This window comes from Pelecanus crispus, chromosome 3 (genome assembly GCF_030463565.1).
Source record: "Pelecanus crispus isolate bPelCri1 chromosome 3, bPelCri1.pri, whole genome shotgun sequence".
NCBI lineage: Eukaryota > Metazoa > Chordata > Aves > Pelecaniformes > Pelecanidae > Pelecanus > Pelecanus crispus.
The window spans coordinates 79243476-79264229 of NC_134645.1; the positions used below are offsets into that span (position 1 = coordinate 79243476).

At 43.1% G+C, this 20754-nt stretch overlaps 1 protein-coding gene across 1 annotated transcript in view; it reads left to right on the forward strand.

Moving 5' to 3' along the window:
- Nucleotides 1-20754, forward strand: part of FYN (FYN proto-oncogene, Src family tyrosine kinase) — an 86089-nt gene that overhangs the window by 56250 nt on the left and 9085 nt on the right. Inside the window, exons 7-12 of the mRNA XM_075708113.1 lie at nucleotides 1410-1559; nucleotides 5432-5587; nucleotides 9235-9414; nucleotides 11221-11297; nucleotides 11397-11550; nucleotides 19933-20064. Of these exons, the coding sequence (XP_075564228.1) occupies nucleotides 1410-1559; nucleotides 5432-5587; nucleotides 9235-9414; nucleotides 11221-11297; nucleotides 11397-11550; nucleotides 19933-20064 (849 nt within the window). The remainder of the gene's footprint in view (nucleotides 1-1409; nucleotides 1560-5431; nucleotides 5588-9234; nucleotides 9415-11220; nucleotides 11298-11396; nucleotides 11551-19932; nucleotides 20065-20754) is intronic.

Consider the following 20754-nt stretch of genomic DNA (forward strand, 5'->3'; position numbering starts at 1 on the left):
AAAGTACCCTGACTTGGGATAAGCAGCAGTCGGTGCTGCTTGCTATCAGACCTGTAGGAAATCACTCCACCTTTCATATTGTCCAAAATTGTCCGCTGGTGGTTTTCCTTTCCTGCCCTTAGCTGACATGGTTACCAGTGAAAGCAGCCCAGGCTCCAGAAGGAGGACCTTCCTGAGATCTCTGCGGCTGCCAGTTACCTCCAGTTTTTTTCCTTTTAGTGTCTGAATTACCTTTGAGTAAACACAATATTCGGCTGAGCCAGGAGTGAAGACTTGTCTTCTCTACTGCCTTTGAAATGGCCATGGTTTTGCTCAGAAACTGCATTATGCTGTAAAATGTGGCTTTGCTTTTGACACTGTAGAGAACCAACACGTGGGTGTCACTGTCACTGTGCTTCAAATTAAGACACCTGAATGCGCAGGTCCCTATGTAGGTGGCCAAGCTCTCTTTACAGCCTGTGGGAAGCTGGGGTTCAGTTCAACTGCCCACGACTGCAGACACCTAGTGCTCAAACCTGCGTTACGCCATCGATATCTACAGTGCCGTAACACTCATGGAAACCAGGCTGGGATTCAGCTGCCCTAATAGCACCAGAAGCTTATGTGTGGGCATCTAAATCAAACCCATAGCACACCTGCAGACAGCCACCACTATATCTAAAACTAAGTCCAGCCCCTCGGCTGAGGTTCCTTTACCTGGCCATGAGCATCCAGAGCCATTTGAAATGCCTGCAGGGCATCCATGTGGATCGGACAAGTGTGACATTCTGTGGGAAAACTGCCAAGCAGGATGTCCTGGGGCATCTCACATGGCACTTAACCCCTGAGTTTGGGCATCTGAATCCCACCAGTTAGCTCTAAAGCCCCAGCATGGATTTGGAAAGCGAAACATGCAGTTCTTGCAGATCTCCTGGTGCAGTCTTGGTGTAGTACGGCCTTCCAAAGACTGTGACGTACGAAGTATGCTGATTTGGTTGTTTAATGTTTATAAAGAAGTTTGGGATCCATCTGGGTAACAACACTACAAATATATAAAGTCATTATCTCCAGTGCTTCCTATGAAAATCTTGATCATTTACCTGAAGTATAGTATTTGCAATGTAACCTAACACTTAGAATAGGAAAAGTCAATTTAGCAACCTGAAGCAGTAAATGTTAAAGTCTGAGTTTTCATTTACACAAAAGTCCTGATTTCTGTCTAGAAAAGTTTGAAAGGGACATGGTGTGAACATCGTAAGATTTCTGTGATACTTACTTCATTGTGTTAGATTCACTTGTTCTTTTTCAAGGTACAGTAAGCATTTTTTGGAAGCAATTTCTCTTTCACTTTCTAACAACTGACCAGCAAAACAAACTCTTTGTGTCTAAAAGCCACTTAAAATTTTTTATTTCTCCTTTGCTTGGAACAGGTGCCTATTCCCTGTCTATTCGAGACTGGGACGATATGAAAGGAGATCACGTCAAACATTATAAGATTCGTAAACTTGACAATGGTGGATATTATATCACAACTCGGGCACAATTTGAAACTCTTCAGCAGCTGGTTCAGCATTATTCAGGTAATTTTTCAGATAATACATGGCACTCTGAAGTATTTTAAAACAAAAGTGTTTGCTGCTGAGCTGATGTATGTGTGAGACGCCCTAAAGAGTCATTTGAGCTATGTCTCTTGCTTGTTGTAATGCATCTTCCATTATCCCTTTCCCATTATGCTTATAAATGGCTTTGAGTGCAGTTCACAGTGTACAGCAGCAGAGCTTTTAAAAGCTAGCACTCTACTGAGGTAAAGGTTTTGCCTGCTCTCCCTCTTCTAAGCAAACAGAATTACTGAATTTAACTTGCGCATCTCAAAGCATGAATTCCCTGTGCATAAGCGAGATCTAATATGTACCGTTTTGCAGCACACTATTGCTAATAAAGCAAATGAGGAATTGCATTGTGGAATTCAGTCACTTAAAGCAATGACCAAAAGGTTTGCATATATTACCTGACTCAATTTCCCACTGGATTTGTGTTCAATGTGCACAGTATTAACATTTAAATTATAATCAGTCTAATTTTAAAAATAAATAGGGCACGGTGGATGTTTCTTTATGCACACTGTTTGTGTCTACCCACCAAGCTCTTTTTTTTTTTTTTAAATTCATGTGATTAAAATGTGGCTTGCACCATTCAACACAAAGGTGCATCCTGCTGTCACTGGCAATTGATGTACAACAGATACAACTTTAAAGCCCCCCAAACCTCTGCATAGGACAAACAGTTCTTATGTAGAAGACTGCCATGCTTCTCAACATGGTCATTTTTTAAGCAGAAATTTGTATGTTGAATTATTTTGCTTTTTTTTTCCCCTTACTTCAGCTTTTCATAATATTAACAGATGACCTCAAATGCTCACCACTCAAAAACTTTTCATAATTTTTACTTGGGAAACCAACTTCTCTGTGGGGTGTTTTTTCTGTATTCTTTGTATTCTGTCTGCTGTATTCTTATGCTATTCATACTAGACATCTGGCTGTCTTCTCTGCCCAATTTCTGATGGGTGTATGCTGCCTGGGGGAATTTCTAGTTGTTTCTGGTGACTCTACATTAAACTAAGCTAAATAATGTATAAAAACTCACATCTAAGGAAGATAATTTTCAACCCCGCTATGCCAGCTGGTATATATAAACTTTTAGTTTTCTGTGGTCAAATTATTTGGGTGGTGCATTTTCCATGCACAGATGCAGAAACAAATAGATCTCGAAACAGCCGTTTCTGTGCAACACGGAGGCCTAATCAGTAGCATCCAGGTAGGGTAGCTCAGGAGGGCATGCCACAGACCCACACTCCAGAGGTTTCACCTGCGGTCTCCCAGACCCAGGTGAACACAGGAGCCCTCACTCCATGTCAGCCCCAGCTGACTCGAAGCATAAAGGCTGCCTCTAACTGCCTGCGCTGCACTCTGCATTGCGGGAGGTAGATTAGCACAACGCCTTGTGAGTTAGCCTAGATTTACTTCTAGGGAGAGCTCAAAGATGCCCAAATGACTCCATAAAGAATAGCATGGTTCCTGAAGAATCGCTGCTGAGACCGTAGGTCAGTGCCTTCACAGCAGGACAGGTATGCTCTGCAGCCCACCCTTCAGCCTTTATCCCATGGCTGTCCAGGCTGGAGGACCCCTCCTGTCCAGGCAGCTGGAAACCCGGCTACCCAGGTCGGCAGCGTGCAGTTTGGTCTCATGTAAGCTGTCCTGTGCCGGGAGTTGGAAGGACAAAATGTACCTTTGTGCAGACACAGCATAGGTATCCCTGTACTGTGCTCCCATTGCACAGTCAAGTATCTTACTACCCAGACTTCGCTCTTATCCCAGCCCCTTCTTACCTGTTAACTGCAGTGTCTGGACTTTCACAGATGAGATTTACAGATGAAAAATATTGAGATCACTAGGGTGTCCTGATGTCAGACTAAAGTCCAGTAACGGTACGTCTGAAGTTGAAGCACCATTCACCCAGTCCCTAACAGACGGGCTGTCAAGCATAAGCTCTTGTGCATGCAGTCTAGGCTTAACTGGAGCACCAGCGTGCCAAGCTTTTTTTTTTCAATTGAAGAAAACAAGGAGGTCTTAAAAACCTCCAGTTTCTTTCTGCAGCTGTCCAGACTCATAAGGAAGCTTTCTAGACACTATCCGCATTTTGAGTAGTCCCTACCCTAATGTTCCCATTGGAATTATCTTGGAATAAGACATGCCAACTGGTCAGCTAATCTTCCCTGTTTTGCGGTCTTTGTTGTCGTGCTACAGGAGACGCAACAAGGTCCATGTCAGGGTGTCTGTAGGGACTTCCCTGCCATGCCACAACATTTGTGCTGAGGAGATAGAGCTTGGCGTTGCAAGGAGCTTCACTGCTTGCCCACCTTGTGATGCTGACGAAAACTGTTCACCTGCCCAGAAAGAAATCTTGCACATGAGATTAAAGATTTTGTTTGAGTCTGAAGTACAATTGCAGTTCCCCACCTTGTTCTCTTGCTCTGCTGCACCTGTTTTAAAATATAAGTCGCTGTGCAAGCTTTATATTGTAGTCTGCTTTGTGCAGCATAGTATACTACACAACAATATGTGTGTGTATATATATTTTATATATATATATCTCATTGTTTTTACTCCTGACTTTTGTCACATTTCAGTCTTCTGTGAAGCTTTGCAAGAGATAAGTATAATGAGTCTGCCTCAAACAATGTAGGACCGGCTGCTTCCACTAATAAAGGTTTGCTCTAGAAAGAATGACAGAAAAAGTCTTTTGCAAGACACCTACAAAAACACCCTTTCACAGAGTAGAATATAGAAAATACCTTTTCCCAGGATACCTAAGAAAAAAGTAGCAAAAAAGTCCACCAAATTTTCACTGCTGTGATTTTCAGAAAAAGTGAATCTTCTCTGTGTTTCTTTTACTCAGTACAGAAACAATCCAGTTTGTGACTTACAGATGATTTTTAAAAAGTTATGCTGTACTATAGTGTACTCATGAAGTTATCTTGATGCAGCATTGTGGGAGAAGGGAAATCGTGAGTCCACAAGATAAACCATTGGCGGTCACCTTCCTTTTCAGGCTGTGGAAGCAGAGACTAAAATATTTCCTGTTCTGTCTCAAATGAATATGTTTCAGTGTTCAATTTCTAATCTTCCAGGATGCTTTGTGGTATGCAACTAACAGCTGTTGTGAGTAGCATTGTTTTTATGCTTACTGTTTTTGTTTCATGTCACACTTTTTTTTCTTTCCTCTCCTTTGCTGTTGGCTTCACTTCTGGCTCCATCAGAGAGAGCTGCAGGTCTTTGCTGCCGCTTAGTAGTCCCCTGTCATAAAGGAATGCCAAGGCTTACTGATCTGTCTGTCAAAACCAAAGATGTCTGGGAAATTCCACGAGAATCCCTACAGTTGATCAAGAGACTGGGAAATGGGCAGTTTGGGGAAGTATGGATGGGTATGGAGCAAAATAATTATTCTAAAATAGCTCTCTGTGTGGGGATTACAAGATGGAAGGTGAAAACGTAGGACACTGTGACCAACAAGAAAAAAAAGAACAAAGCTCAAACTGTTAGGAAAAATGTCTTTGGAATCATGTCTTTGACTTTGAAATTCTTTAATCTTCAACTTCCACTGTAATTGATGGCAAAAGGAAACTGAAATTCCGTGTTTCCTTGGAAGGTTTCGATTTTGACAAATTACCACTGTCTTAATAATAAATCAAGGCTCGCATAGTAATCTATTAATTATACCAAGGAGCCTTTTTCTGCAAGCTAACAAAAAAGTCCTTACCTTCAGTATCCAAAAATCAGTGTTTGCAAGTGAACTTTAATGCAGCACTGAGAGACAAGTCACCTTCCATCTTTCTCAATGCATGCCTAATTTTGGATTATAAGTGTGTTTTTTTTATTAATTTCCTCTCCTATAGAGAAAGCTGATGGTTTGTGTTTTAACTTAACTGTGATTGCTACGAATAATACCCCACAAACTGTTGGATTGGCTAAAGATGCATGGGAAGTTGCACGTGATTCATTATTTCTGGAACAGAAGCTTGGTCAGGGGTGTTTCGCTGAAGTGTGGCGTGGTAAGGCAGAGAATATATTTTGCTTTGGATGGATCTTTTAAGGCCCTCTTGGCAGAAATAAACATTTCAAGTAAAGATCGTAAAGCTAAAAGATCAGAATAGTATGAAATGTCTATATTGCCTAAAACAGTCAGACCTAAATACAGTAATCCACAGGGAAACTTCCTCTCACTTGCACACACTGGTATGAGAGGTTAGGGCATTAAACTTCGTTAATTGCATTGGGTTTATTTGGGTGACTACACAATTGCTAGGCATTAAAAAAGGAATGATGCTAAACTTGTAAGGCAGAATGGCTAACCAGAAATTAATCTGGTAAGTAGACATTTTTCTTTCCTTGTGTGTTTTGGCACTGATGGGGTCAGGCCCTGAAAATGCTTCCATCCACTCTCCCAGTTTAAAAATAATGGCAGGTATCAGCAAGCTAATATTGGCAAGCTAGCTTTCCCATGCACCCACTTCAAGTCTGTTTTGAAATTTGTATCTGCAGCAGAACCCTGTAACTTGATATAGAGACCAGGGACACTAGAGGCAAGACTTGCCCAGCCCAGCTAAACCCCCACTTTGAAGTCCAGAAACATTGGCATTTTCCAAATCCACTGACATTGTTTTCTGCATATTTGCCAGCTTTACTTACTACTCCCCTCTCTATGGGCCTCATTCTTTCAGTGACTATAAAACAATACCAATTTAAAATTACATAAATCTTAGTATAGCCATAGCATTGAAACACAATATAGTGGCTATTTCATGAGAGATGGGCTCAATTTTTGTGCCAAATTGTATTCTGTGTAGCCTCTTTAAAATGACCAATTCAAATAAAGAATCTCTATATATTGTTTCTTAAGAAAAATTTGGCGGAGCAGTTTGGCCGCTCTTTTTGTTGCAGTGACACAAAAGTATGTACAACCAAAATAACCAGTGGGCTCTCCTGGGTTCTTGCAGCTGTTTTCCATTGCAAGACTACAGCAAGGAGCATGGCAGCAAGTCTGTGAAATTTATAAAATTTATAGACTAGAAATATAGAAATTTATAGAATTTTACAGCATTACAGTTGACCTGTTGCAAAGCAAGCTACCTGTGTTTTCTATTAGCATCCCCAGATAACTGCAGTTTTACCTTCTTGTTCTCCATCTTGAATGCATGCAAGAGTTTCAAGTTGACGTTAATATCTGGTGGTCAGCGTTGTGTGCCGTAGGTCTTAAACTGATTACAAGAAGCAAAGGAGGAAATGCAATTAAAAAAAAAAAAAAGACAGCTATGACAAATAAGGTGCCAAGTACCAGTACCAAATATCTGTCAGAAATCCAAAAATTATTATTACAATTATGACATTATGTTTCTTAATGTATAGTAAAAATATGTTAACAGCCCTGAAGCATTACCAGATTGGAATAGATTAACACACTAGAAATTAACAAAAAATGCATTAAGTAGTAACTAACTGCATATGGGAGGAATTCAGAGGGAAGTCTATGCTAATTTTCTATTAGAGAGAAATATACCAAACCACAAGAAGAAAATTTAACAATTTAAACCGAAATCTGGGCTGAGAGAATAAGTTAACCTTTTTGTTTGATTTTTTTCTTTTTTTAACTGGATAAATTCATGAAAGTATTTAAAAATAGAACTGCTGAAAACACTTCATGGTAATAGAATGAGTCCTGGGATTTTTATTAAGGCAATGCAAACAGATAATACACAGTTAATCCTGTTAACACACCAGGTAAAATCCTAGTTTATTCATGGCAGTGACAGAAGCCCTGGTGCCCGTGAAAATAGGGTTTCGGTCCTGGTTCATATAATTTGCAGTACCTCTGCAAAATGGCTGTGACTGATGGCACTCTGCGGTCCGGAGCCTCCGTGGCTCCAGGTAAAACACAGTCCCTTTCACGCATCAGAAAAGATTTTGGCCACCCTGCTTGAAATTAGAAGGCAAAACCACATCCTTCCCAGCTTGCACAGGAGTGCCACTAAAGCAAAGTCCTGCTTCAGCTCTGATTTGAAGGACTGAGTGAAACTAAGACCTCAAGAGTCCCCCTCAAGCGTGCTGGGGTAGCAGTGGTAGTAACTCGAGATATTACTCCACCACCACCACGGGAGAGGTGACAGCACCTGGGACTGAGCTGGCAGAAGAAAATCGAGGCATAGTGAAAACCGAACTTGCACTGCACACTTTTGGCTAATATGTGTCCCAAGCGCCCCTCAGACAGCGCCGTGCGTTGCTGCAGGGATTGCCCGGTAAGTGAGGGATTTCACGGGCAGTGGCTCCCCCGCCACTCCTCCCCTGCCCTCAGCAAGGCGAGGTGGCAGCTGGGACCTGACCACTTGCACAAAAAACAATCCGGCTCATTTTACGCTCTGGCAGGTTGCAAAAGCTCATGCTGAAGTTATTTTGCCTTAACCAGTTCCCATGTAGCAGCTGAGCCCTGGTAACTGTTAATGTGCTTTTAACAAAGACGAACCAGGCTTATTCTACACGTTACCTTTTTGGATGACAATTTCTAGAAACTAGATCTGAGTCTGAGTCTTCATATACTTTGTGGGCCTTCTGCCATCCTCATGCTTAAGTGCAGAGGAGTAATTTTTACCCAATGTGATTAATTCCTGAAGTCATTTAGTATTGTTCTGCCTTATCACACAGCAGCTCCCTATCAACAGATCACAGGTCTCATTCAAAACCACTTCAGCCCTGGCTCTGGAGCAGGGTTCTGGCAAATCTGGGCAAGGGTCAACCAGAAGGCACTAGGAAAGTGATGTTTCTGTTCATTTTCATTTTCCTTCTTTTCCCTTCCCGAGTCCCCCATCTCCAAAAAAACCTGTGAACATAGGTAGGTGTTTTGGGTTTTTTTTTTCTTTCCAGTCCTCCTTCTCCCCCTTGCAAATACCCAAGTGAAGCCCCACCTCTTGTGGGACACCCTGAGTCAGCCTTTCCCAGCTCTGTCCAGGTCCTTGTGCAGGCTTGGTAGGTGATGGCTGAAAAATGATGCAACATGTCCATCTCAGTGCTGACCGCAAGTAAAGAACAAAGTGAACTGGACAGGAACCACCTCGTTTTCAATCAGCAGCTGCTGGGCTTCTGGGGATGAGGAGCGGAACAAAGAAGACACATTTCAGTTTGGAAACACGCCTGTGTTTCCAAAATGAAGTCAATTCAGAATTTGTTCCTTGAGAATTTGTCTTAGAATATGTTTTTTCCTCTGACTCAGAACAAAAACAAGATGTTAAAATGTCTTGCAAATGGAAAGTTCTGGGTTTAACCAGTTTTGTTATCCAAATCTGTGACTGGAGCTGTTTTGTTGTCTGTAGCAATTGTTAGCAAGGCAATACATCAAGATGGGTTTCAGCAGTCCCACGTTTCTTACTCAGAGAAGGTTTCTGTGGACATCAGTGGAAGCATTGTCTGAACAGGACAATGGCGATTGTGCCCCAGTGCCAATGGGAGTATTATTTTTCAGTATAATAGAAAAAGACTAAAATATGAGGGAGGCATGGGAGGAATATAATGATAAGGCAACATGGGAAACCACACTTTAAAAATATAATTATATTAAGTGTCGTTGCTAGTTTATTCCTTGGTTACATTAGGCATCAGGCAGAAGAAGGAGCAGAAGATGGTTAATCTAACTAAGTATCTGTGCTTGTAGGTACATGGAACGGAAATACTAAAGTGGCTATCAAGACCCTGAAGCCTGGCACTATGTCTCCAGAATCCTTCTTAGAGGAAGCCCAAATCATGAAGAAGCTAAAACATGACAAATTGGTTCAGCTTTATGCTGTGGTATCTGAAGAACCTATCTATATTGTCACGGAGTACATGAGCAAAGGTGAAGCCAGAGCTGCTGCCCTTGATAACAATATTTTTATTTTGTTGACGCTCCTTGGGGATACAGAGGGAGGTGCAGCGTGATGCATGAACAGCATGTGAGGAAGGAAAGAGGGAACAGGAAGCTAAATTTGCCTCTGGCTTCAGAAGAATTATGAATTTAACTCTGAACTGGGTCCAAAACCTGAAATCCACCACATGTACAAAGAAAATTTGCACTAGATGGGGGACGGAGAAGTTGGTGCAGCTTAAGTGCTTCCAACTGCATCAGCATCTAAACTTCCCTGACAAGTGGAGATTTGTGTTTTCTAGGTTTGAATGATATTACATGCTGCTTCTCAAAATCCTAGCTTTTCCTGGCACCAGAGTTTATATGGCATCTTCTTTTAGTGTTTACTTGTCAACCCAAGATTTCTATTTCTTCCTTTAGCAATCCTGAGTTCTGTCACATGCACCTCGCTCTCAGATCACAGCTTAATTTTCAGTCCACCCCATTTATCATTTTAATACATGATTTGCACATATGATTCTTCTCCCTTCTCTTTTTCTTTAAACTACTTAACTGGTAACAATGTAGTAAAATGAGAAAAGGAAAACCTTTTGCTCCATCAGATCTCCAGCAGGGGTGCTGAGAGCAGAGCAAAAAATCTGCTTGTTTTGGAAAAGCTAATGAACCAAATAGGAAACGTAAGTTCTCACAGGGAAGTTTCATTGTACATTGGAGGATACACTCTGAAATTTTAAGTGCATTTTTTCAGTCTATTTGGAGTTGATTTTTATTTTCCTGGCAGGTGCCTGCCCACCTCCGTCCTCAGAGGCATCCAAGCCCTGACTAACCCATACTTTAATCATATGTCTCAGTGACAAGCATGTGCTTTTCCCCCTTTAAAAAAAAGACTTCTGAAAATCATTCTGAAGTACGTGGTTTATTTTGGCTTACTTTACTAGTTTTTACTGTAACTTTTTACATCTTTGGATCTGAGCTTGAGGCTGACTATCAAGGGAGAAACGCCTAATCATCTGTCTTTTCCCCTTATTTATTAAACCAATACAGTGACCTTATTTAAAGGAGACTGCCACACTTCTCTGTTTGAATACAAGACTGGGAAGGGAGCTATAGCATCCTAGGCGGTTTTAAAAGCTACAGGGAACCTCCTTGCTTTCCCTTGCACAGGGAAGCTATGTCCTTATTGCTTTTGCTAAAATTGCTTTCATTTGATCTCTGCTTTGTCTTCTCTAGTTTTGCATAGTGGTCTTCTAAGATTAATGGCTCAGGCTACATTTAGTTATGGGTTACCTAGAGAAGGAGCACTACTAATTTTGAAGGAAAATTAGCCTTTGTTAATGTGAGCCCCTTCGGGCTTACCAGGCTGCAGGCTGACCTTTCTTTTGGAGCAGGTTGAGCTGGGATCTGACTTTTTCCATAGCTTGTGTGGCTTGGAACCAAGCTGATGCTTTGCAGCTAGCTGAGGCCTTTAGAGAGCAGCAGGTATGTAGTTTCAGAGAGCACTGGAAAAGTTAAGAAAGATCAGCTTTCTCAGTAATGGTCAGGAAAATGAAAAACAGTGTTGTTTCTTTTCCCTGCAACTCTCCTTGGACTAGTGTCATATTCTTCTGCAAGCCAACCTTAAAGAAGAATGAAACAAGTATAATAGGAGAATTCTAAGATATTGTGGGTTTTTTGGAAACTGTCCACTTGAACTTGAAACATTGCTGTCTAATATTGCACATATTGCTGCACCTCCATCCTGATGAATAGCCATTGTTTCCCTAACATCTCTCTATTGTGTCAACTTTGCATTTGCAGGGAGTTTGCTAGATTTCTTAAAAGATGGAGAAGGAAGAGCTTTGAAGTTACCGAATTTGGTGGACATGGCAGCCCAGGTCTGTCTTCAGAGTATTTAGCATTTAGGTGTATATGTTTCATAGCCCATGTATGAGTTTATTTTAAAATGCGCTGATTGTGTTTCATGCTTCTCGCAGGTGGCCGCAGGAATGGCGTACATCGAGCGAATGAATTACATACACAGAGATCTGCGGTCTGCAAACATTCTGGTGGGGAATGGCCTAATATGCAAGATTGCCGACTTTGGATTGGCAAGACTGATTGAAGACAACGAATATACAGCCAGACAAGGTAGATACAGCGGCAATCACAGCACTGAATATCATTCTTGTGACAAGGGAAGAGTGGAATATGGCTTTAAAAAGCTCACTGTCATATGCTTTGGGGTTGCTTTCAGTAAATCCTGAACTCATATTATCTCCTAGCCCAGAACTTCACTGCTGAATGCATGTCCTAAAGAGAATGTCTTATTTAGTTGTCTTCCCTTTAAAAACTGACCAAAATGAAACAAAGGTGATGAGTGAGAGCACAGCGGGCTGAAGTGACAGTAAAGACAAGACCCTCATGGTGCCATAACAAAGGGGGTACTTTACTTACCAGCATTGAAAACCTGAATGGGGTAATCCAGAAAAGCCTATGTAAACTATTTCTTTTGTAGTGTGCCTTCTAATATTTACTAGCCTCTGTCAACATTGCTGTGCTATTCCTATTTTCTTTGTTTCAAACAGGTCAAAGAATTGTGTCTCTATGCAATGGATGCAATGGAGCTGTCTCTCTGAACACTATGTTTTTTGGGGGAACTTAAAAAGTTACTTTAACAGGAAAGCTGTTTTCCAGTGCCACACAGAGTGCTGGGCACAGCCGACCACTGATACACTATAAAAATGTATCAAAGAGTATTGTAGCTTTTTTTAAAAAGCATGTGTGTGTTCAGACTGAGTCATGACACAGGGCCTTTGTACTTAGTCATTCTTTACAAGTCATGCTTAGTTGTCAGATGTTGGTCCAAGTTTGCAGAGCTACAGTTTTGTTCTCTTTCTGTTGGCAGTACATTGGTAGTGCTTGCTCAATATGTGTCGGTAAATGCCACTCCATCCACTTCAGTGCCAAAGCCAAGGGGTGTCCCGTTAAACCCTGTTGTATGTCATCAGAAAGCACAGGTTGGATACGTACTTCATAACCTGCATTTAACCCTTCCTGTTGTCAGTTTTTTCTCTGGACCAGACGTCCCTGTTTCAGCATGGGTTTTGCCATTAATTCTTAGGAAAGAGCTAACCTCTTTCTGTAACTTTCAAGTGTTGACAGAAGGAGCAAGAGAGTTTCCAGCATGTCTGGTCTTGGCCTGGGAGCAGCAGCTCTCATGCCGTTCACACCCCTCTGAACTGCTGTCAGCAGTACCTAGTCGCAGGGCTGTGAACCACAGGCTGTGTCCACCCTAAAAGTTGCCTGCTTCACATTGGACGGTGAGGCCTGATTATTTTGGGGGGACCTTTGAAGAACCCGTGGTAGGTACTAATGCAGAGAGTTAACGCTATTGATTTCAGCCTGAGGGTGGGAATTGCTCCTGCTAGAAAAAATGGCCTCATGTTGTTCTCTCCAGAGTAACAAGAGTGTCTGCAGGCTCTGGTAGACAGAAAGCTGTCTGGTTGCCCTTCCCCTGTGTAAAATGAGAAGAGTTTTCCTTGAACAAGGCAGCCAGATCCAGTCTGCAAAATGGCTTTGAAACAGTGTCCTATATTATCTCCGTTTCTGTCTGGTTTACTGCCATGTCTTTTGTTCCCTTTGGAAATCACCCAACGTACAGTTTGACATGACTAATTATTTGTTTTAATAGACAAGTATGCGACCTACTTCTGGCCAGTTCTCTTCGGGCTCCTGATCCCTAGGAAATCCTCTGATGACCTGTTTGCTTCCTGATTTAAATCTCTCAGAATAGTTTTGCCCTCTTCACATGTTAGAAAGCCGTGAAAACCTGCCTGACTGATGTTGAGGTTAGGTTTTTTTAAGACAATAAAAATGATTGGATTTTGGGTGGGAAAACTTTGAGCTGAGAAAAACATAACGCTGGGACTGGCAGGGAGAGGGAGCGTAGTCGTGGGTATCTCCTGCCCTTCTTCCACGGCAGAAGTCACTTGTATTGTGGAAAAAATGGTTGGGAAGTGAGAAGTAGTTTGGCTTTTAACCTGCATCACTGATGATCAGGAGATCTGAATCGTATGTGCCTAGCTTCATCTCATGGTGCAAGTATGGAGAAGTCGCCCATCCTTCCCATACTTCAGGCCAACAGACCATACTTCCTTCCCCTGACCTCAGGGTCAGGCTTAAGTCCTTCAGAGCTACAGCATTCCTTAAAAGAGAGACCCAAATTGCTGTAATCACAGGCATCCTGTAGAAAGGTTTTCCTACTTTCGCTAATGTTTTTTTGACCCTTTCTTAAATGGCAGCTTGTTCTAGGGAGGGGTGCATTTTTGACCAAGCAGCACACTCAATTTACATTTCATTTTAATTAACCTGGCTTCCAAGCCAGTTGAGCAGCCAGGGTGAGCCTAGGACCTTTAATTTATTGAGGAAGAAACATGGTTTCTAATAGGCCACTGGAATTTTTCTTCAAGTGGGATTCAGTCCTGCGTTGTTTAGTTAAACTTCAGATTTGAGCATTGCTTGGTGGAGACCACAGTATCAGAAGGAAATGGTTGCCTCTGCTTGTTTCCCATGACCTATTACTTCAGCCTCCAAGGGGATGCATCTGGGGACTGCTCTGTTTATCTAGCTGGCTACTGCTTCAGTGGGAATTTTGACACAGGAGGAGAGCCTGGCCAGGAGAGGGGAGGGGGATGGGGAGCGCTCCAGACTGGCAGCTCCTGTGGGAGAAAGGAAATGTTTTGTATTATGAAATCTGAAGATTAAAGCCTTTGGTCACTCTCTCCTCAGCAGTCATCCTTCTCTTGGCTTAAGTGTGTTAGTACAGAGCTCATTGTCGGCGTGGGGCAGAGGTGGTTTTCTCCAGCCTTGCTTGATCTCCTGCTCCCTTCCCCCACTGTCACTTTTGTCTCCGATTAAATATTTTGAAAGGAAACAGATGGGGATGCTTTGAGCCCCAGCGGGCTAGAGTGCAGGATTCCTGAACCTGTATGGGTATTACTCAGCCCGGTGGTAACGTTTTACTGACCGGTTTATTTTCTTTTTGATTTGAACAAAGGAGGCCTGACTGCTCCTGATTTATGAGAGGTAAATAAAAAGCAGTTCGTTGTCTGCACTGCCATTTCTCAGCAATCATCAGGAAGGAAAGAGATGGTCACGCCACTAATGATTTAAAGTGTGTGACTAGCAGCTATACACTGCCATTAAATAATACAAAAAAAAGTTCTTGGCTTGTAATGAGCATTTGGCTCCTCTTGCTTTTAGAGGAAGTGAGTAATCAAAGGGGAAAAACATGCCTATTAAAGTGACGCCCATTTTAAAGGCTGTGCTGGTGGACTGTGTTGCAGCCTGCACCATCAGGGCTTGCTTCTTCTGGCTGTTGCTGTCGCAACATCTTCCCCCACACACAGCGTCAGGCATTCAGTCTTGTTTCCTTCCATCGGTGATGATGCTTGTGTCAGTCCTGTAAGGCAAGCCTTAAAACCTCCTACAGGACAGAGAGAAACTTCCCATCATCTCCAACACAGGATTTCCCTTGCAGTTCTGCTACCCTTACACTGATCTGGTTCACAGCTACGTGGAGTTTTGGCCAAGCACATGGCATTTTTGTGGAGAGTGCCGAGTGCTTCACAAGTTGCTGGGGAAGAGTTGTTACTATTCTAAGCAGTAGCAGCTGATACAAATTTAAAATTGCCTTAATAAAAAAAGAGCACAGCTATTTTCCAGGCCTTGTTTCTACTGCATACACTGGCAGCACTTGCAGCAATGCTGCTCCAAGCACACATGAAACAATAAGGATCTTTCTGATGCCTTCCAGACAAGTCAGAGCTATTTTGGGAGCTCTAGTACGTGTTTGTAAACTCTCAGATCATTTTTGCCTCCTTAACACTTAGAAATATCTCCTTCCTGCCCTGCTTAAAAACAAGTGATGCTTCTTATTTTCATTTCCTAGAAATGAGTAGGGTTTTTTTTCCCCTTCCAGGCTCTCCCCAGTCCTTTTGTAGAGACTTGGCTCCCAGCTCACCAGCTAATCAGATCTCTCTTGTTTGCGACTGACTGTACCGCGGGCTGCAACGTCCAGGGCTTTGTTCTTGCTCTGTTCCTGCCGTTCCCCAGGCGAGCCGTGGAGTGGATAGGAGGAAGGACTCTTGCTTCTCAACAGCCAGCCCCCAGGGTCCCAGAAGGGGATCGCTCATAACGCTCCCACAGAGATGCCATCTGCTGTGTGAGAAGGAGCGTGGCCAGGTCAAGAGGAAGGGCGAGGGGAAGGGGGGCGTGCAGGCAGAGGGCGAGAGGGGTGTTTAGACGCACAGTTCCGCCCCTTGTCCCCCACTTCCCGGGGAGGGGTCAGCCCGCAGACCCTGCTTCTGATCACTGATGTTTTGCCAGGCTTGTAATTTCATGTTCGTTCTCACAGCACAAAAAATGTAATTGCGCAGTCCCTCCCACACGGCACTCCTCATCATCTACCAGGGCTGACTCGTTTCCTGTTACATGCTTGCTTCAGCACTTCATTTTTACCTTTGTAGCTTTCCCTTTCCAGCTCCAGGAGCAATTCGCTGCTGCACTATGTTCTCTGGTCACTAACCCAAGAGTTCCTGTGGTTCTTGGGTCTTAGAGTGTGGGGTGCTGCATTGGGTTTGGTTTTAAGGTACCAGAGGTAGCAGCTTTGTAGCATTTCCAGAAACAGGATCATTATCAAGCTGGCAGTGGCTCTGGGGCATGAATTTCAGAAGTTTCTGCTTCATTGAGATTTAGATCTGAAAAAACAAAGCTCTGAGGGATTTTTGCTTGCCTCAGAAGAAAGCATGCTGAGAGTTGTACATCAAGGTCACTCAATTATCCCAGCCCCCTCCGCTCCTTCTCGTCACGTGACCTGCTTATAGCAGACGATGAATTAAAGCAGGGCCATGGACTGATTCTTCCCAAGGAAATCCTCCTGGGAGATAACCTGTGTGAATGCCTGGGCAGAGTCGGGCAGAGGTCCCAAGAACAGGGCTGAGCCTCACAAAAATCCTCAGAGGTAGGAGGCAGAGCTGGCTGCCCTAATGGTAAACTGTGCAAGCAGCTTTGGCTTGATGTGGTTGCAAGCAGTGCAGAAACCCAAAAAAGGCTTTCCCCAGGCTGAAATGTTTCAAAAAAGGGACAGAGATAAAAGCCGCAGACTAGTACCTCACTTTGGGACAAAGACAGGCTATCCTGACCTCATGAATGCAGCGTGCTGTTGGTTTGTACCTGTGGAGTTACTCACCTGCTAGTTTCTAATAAAATGGGTTCCAGCAAAAAAAGAGAAATCATCCCCACTGATGTAAAATCTGCCTTCAAAGTAGGAGATAGGCTGCCTTGTCAGCTGGGGTAATTTGGCTTATCAAATTTATTAACATGCTTGTCAGTAATACACATTTTATCTGATGATCTGATGCTGTAATTTGTTTGTAGCACAAAGTCAGCTTGTTTAATAAGCTGCTGAGGCCTGGGCAGAGGGAGGGGGTGGGTTTTTTAAGCGGTGTGTTGGGAACAGAGTAAGCACGGAGGTCAGGAGCCACGCATAGCGTCTGGCCTGTGCAAACGCCTCAAACAGCAGTAGCAATCAGGAGGCTTCAGAGCGGTGCTCAACACATTTGGGGATTTTTGTGTTTTCACAGAAGTGCACTGCCTGTGTCTCCATTGCCAGACATTTGATGGGAGGCAGCACCTTGGGGGGATCCCTGTTAGACACACACGTACACCCCCATTCACACAAGCTGCGTGTGAGTGTGTTGTGGCAGTGCATGCGTTGTACCTGCAGCTGTGCAGGTGGCCAGCCTGGAACGTCCTCACTGGTCTCTGCTCTCCCCTTACTGATAGCTCTGCCATACTGGGTTGCAGGCTCTCTTGGACCATCTAGCCTCCAGCATGCGTTGCAGGGCCAGAAAACCATGAGGCAGGGCTCTGCTAGCCACCTCTCTGCCAACCTTGCCTTTCCCTCCTCCCTATCTATCACTTCAAACCAAAGTTCAGGAAATACTGCACAAAATGCAGAACATGTGATTTTTGTATTAGTTGTTTTAGCCAGAGAATCACCCACTGCAGGGGCAACATAGAAATGTAGTGAGTAGCTATCCTGTCATCAGAAAAAACACAGCACAGACCATTTGTCTTCTCCAGCAGCGCTCATCACAGTCCAATGGGGTTTGTACTGCTCTAGCTCTCAGGAAAAGGGATGCATTGGAATTATCCCCCCTTCTCACCTACTTACCTTGCTTCTCATCTTCCCATGGTCCCTTGACACACCACATATTCATCTCCCAGTGCCATACTGGTAGTAGATGAGGAAGGCAAAAATACCGGGAGCTGGCCACAGAGGACTCTGGAGAGATGTCTTTCCTCCAAAGACGAGTTATAGATGGTTGCTACCTTTGGATCTGAGTACAAAGCACAAGGGAATTAGAGCAGGTTTGGCTCAGCTTCTCAGAAAAACGCAGCTGATTAAAGAAAAAGAAAAAATATGTTAAATAAAATGTGTGCAACACATGAACGAGCAAACCTTCATGCTTGGCTGTCTCACACACCACCAGCCAACGTCCAAGCCTTCAAGCTGCTGGCCAGCCTGGAGCTATTTGTTCATCTGACAAGGTGGGTGTGTGTGTGTGTACTATCTCAGCTGCACCTATGAGCAGAAGGACATTAGCCTTCATATTCATGGCATGCCTGCCTAAGCCCATCTAAAGCCATGGACTGTAGGCCTAGGGAACCCAGCCACCAGATACACGCAGCTTGCAGTTTTTCCGAGGATCGGCAAGGGGTGTATAGCCCCAGGATCTGCCGGTGGCTGGGGGAGCCGGTTGCCAGCCCCACGTGGCTGCTGGTGCTGCTGAAGCAGGGCCAGCTTCCAGGACAGAGGTTCAAGTGGTGGCAGGCAGCTGCTGCAGAGATCTCGGACATCATGGCCAAGGCAGTTTTTAAGAGAAGATGAAGTTCTGTAAATTCTGAGTCTTGTAAACTAAGATTGGTCCTGTGAAGAAGTCTTAAGTTAGGGATATTGAGACTAAAGCTGAGCACCCAAATTTTCGCTCCTGCCTGCATATCAACTAATGAAAATACAGAAGAGGCAGACTTTTTTGAAAGTGAATAGACATTCAAAAATCCTCTGGCACCTTTGCAAATCTAACCACTGATGCTTAACTAGACTCAAGTTCCTGACTTCAGGCATTAAGGGATTTGAAACTTTGTCTTGCGTCTTTTAAATTTAGCAGGACTTACTTGAGCAACTGCAGTTTTCCCTAGAAAAACGTATTTGTTTCTGAGTAATAGTCTCTCTTAGGATCACTTATATAGAGAGCAGGAAAAATTTTAGCACATCTGACGTTTTACTAAGTAAGGAGATGAGAATTACCATGTTTACTTTGAGTCAAGTAAGATTGCGGCATATAGCAGAACATGCGGGGCATTGAGCCCTGGATATGATGGCAGAACAGCACCGGCAGGGAACTGTAAACAGTGCCATAACTTCACTCCCTGAGAGTGATTTGTCCACGTTGTTACACTTTCCACATTCCTCTTGAAAGCTAAGGGAACTTTAATGAGAGGGTGGTGAGAAGTCAAAGTCAGTCTGTTTCCAAATTCAAGAGTGTTTGTCACTAGGGATCAGCAATAAGCAACGCAACTCTTTTGCCTGTATGTTAATACAAGGCACCAGGGAAATGTCTGCATATTTTTTTGTACATACTACGAGTTAATTATTACCACCAGACTTTTCTTTAAAGTCATACTGAAAATATTTTCCCTAAGAAAACAGTAAATGATTGGAAAAGCAAATAAATCAGTGTTTAAAGGCTTGTTATCTTACCATCCTTACCACAACTGGCTCCTGCAAGCTCTGATGATGGATGAGCACATTAGAACTGCACGTATTTAAGGCACTACAGGCTTTTCAGTGCCAGGAGCTGAAAGTACACTGTCAAGTTATAAATCACAGGCCAAAGTTGTGCCTTGACATCATTGCACTCTAAGCAACTCAAATGGCAGTATTACTTTTAAGTCCTTGCATGTTTCTAATGAAATATTAGGTTTGGTTTTAATTGATGTTTTTACCATGTTTGTTTGTTTTGCATTTTGCTCAGCTTGAGCAGGGAAACTGGGAGGTACATTTCCAATAAATCTCACTTCTATTCATATGCGCTAACTGTGTTTGACTTGCAAATAGCACAGGGAAATGTAAATTTAAAACATTTTGGGAGAAAGAATTTCTATTATATTGGGCTTATTGTTTTTTAATTTTTTTTTTCTTTTATAACACTTCAAACATGAAGTAAAATGTCTCAGCCTTCTCTTGACATGTGGGACAAACCCACCCCTTCCCTGCTAAGTCTTTTCTTCTGCCCTACATGTTCCACCCGCCTGTCCTCTCTGACCGTACTCCATGGAGCTGTTTGTTAACACTCACCTGCAGCTCTGTCCACCTGCACGTGTTGCAGAACACAACAGTCACCTGCATACTGGTGCTTTGATTCTGCCTCTGTTCTGATTAAGACTCATTTATTCTTTCATTAGGTGCAAAGTTTCCCATTAAATGGACTGCACCAGAAGCGGCATTGTACGGAAGGTTCACAATAAAGTCGGATGTGTGGTCTTTCGGGATCCTACTGACAGAGCTGGTAACAAAAGGGAGAGTGCCATACCCAGGTAAGAAAGCAGTCTGAGCCCTGCTTCATCTGGGGAAAGGAGTGGGAATGAGCCATATGCTTAAACTGGAATGTTTATTTATTTTCACTGGGCTCAAAGGAGGATGGTTATCATGCATAAGTTCTGTGTATGCTTGAAAACGGTCCTGACTCTGAAAGCTGCTGTGTGATGGTCAAGATAAAAATGACAAGAGGAGAGAAAATCCAACGTACTCCTTTCTAATTTTTTTTAACTGTTCTCAATTCAATTAATATGCTTTTAGACAAATAATGAAAGCAATGTAAAATTACTATACTGTGGAGCAAATAGCTCTCCATAGTATTGCATTCACTTTAAGATACCAACAGTTAAAATCCCAGAGTGCCATTACTGCATTTATTCTGTCAGTCTGGTTCTCTACAAGGTTTGATGACTGTCTGAATGTCTGGTATTACCAAATCTCTTTTTTATAAACTCTTACATTTCAATCCTTGCTTTTGAGATGGATGGAAGCGTAAGAAAATAATTCTGTAACGTGCAGGCCGGAGCTCATGGCAGGGTCACGGCGGGGACAGATTCTCTGCATGGGGGAACCGGGGGCCCCATGGCTCTTTGTTGAAACCCTGCCAAGTATCCGATGGATTAAGATTTGTAGGAGGGGTGATTGGATCTGCCTATGCAGAAAGAGCTTTTCATTCTATTGTCCCCCTG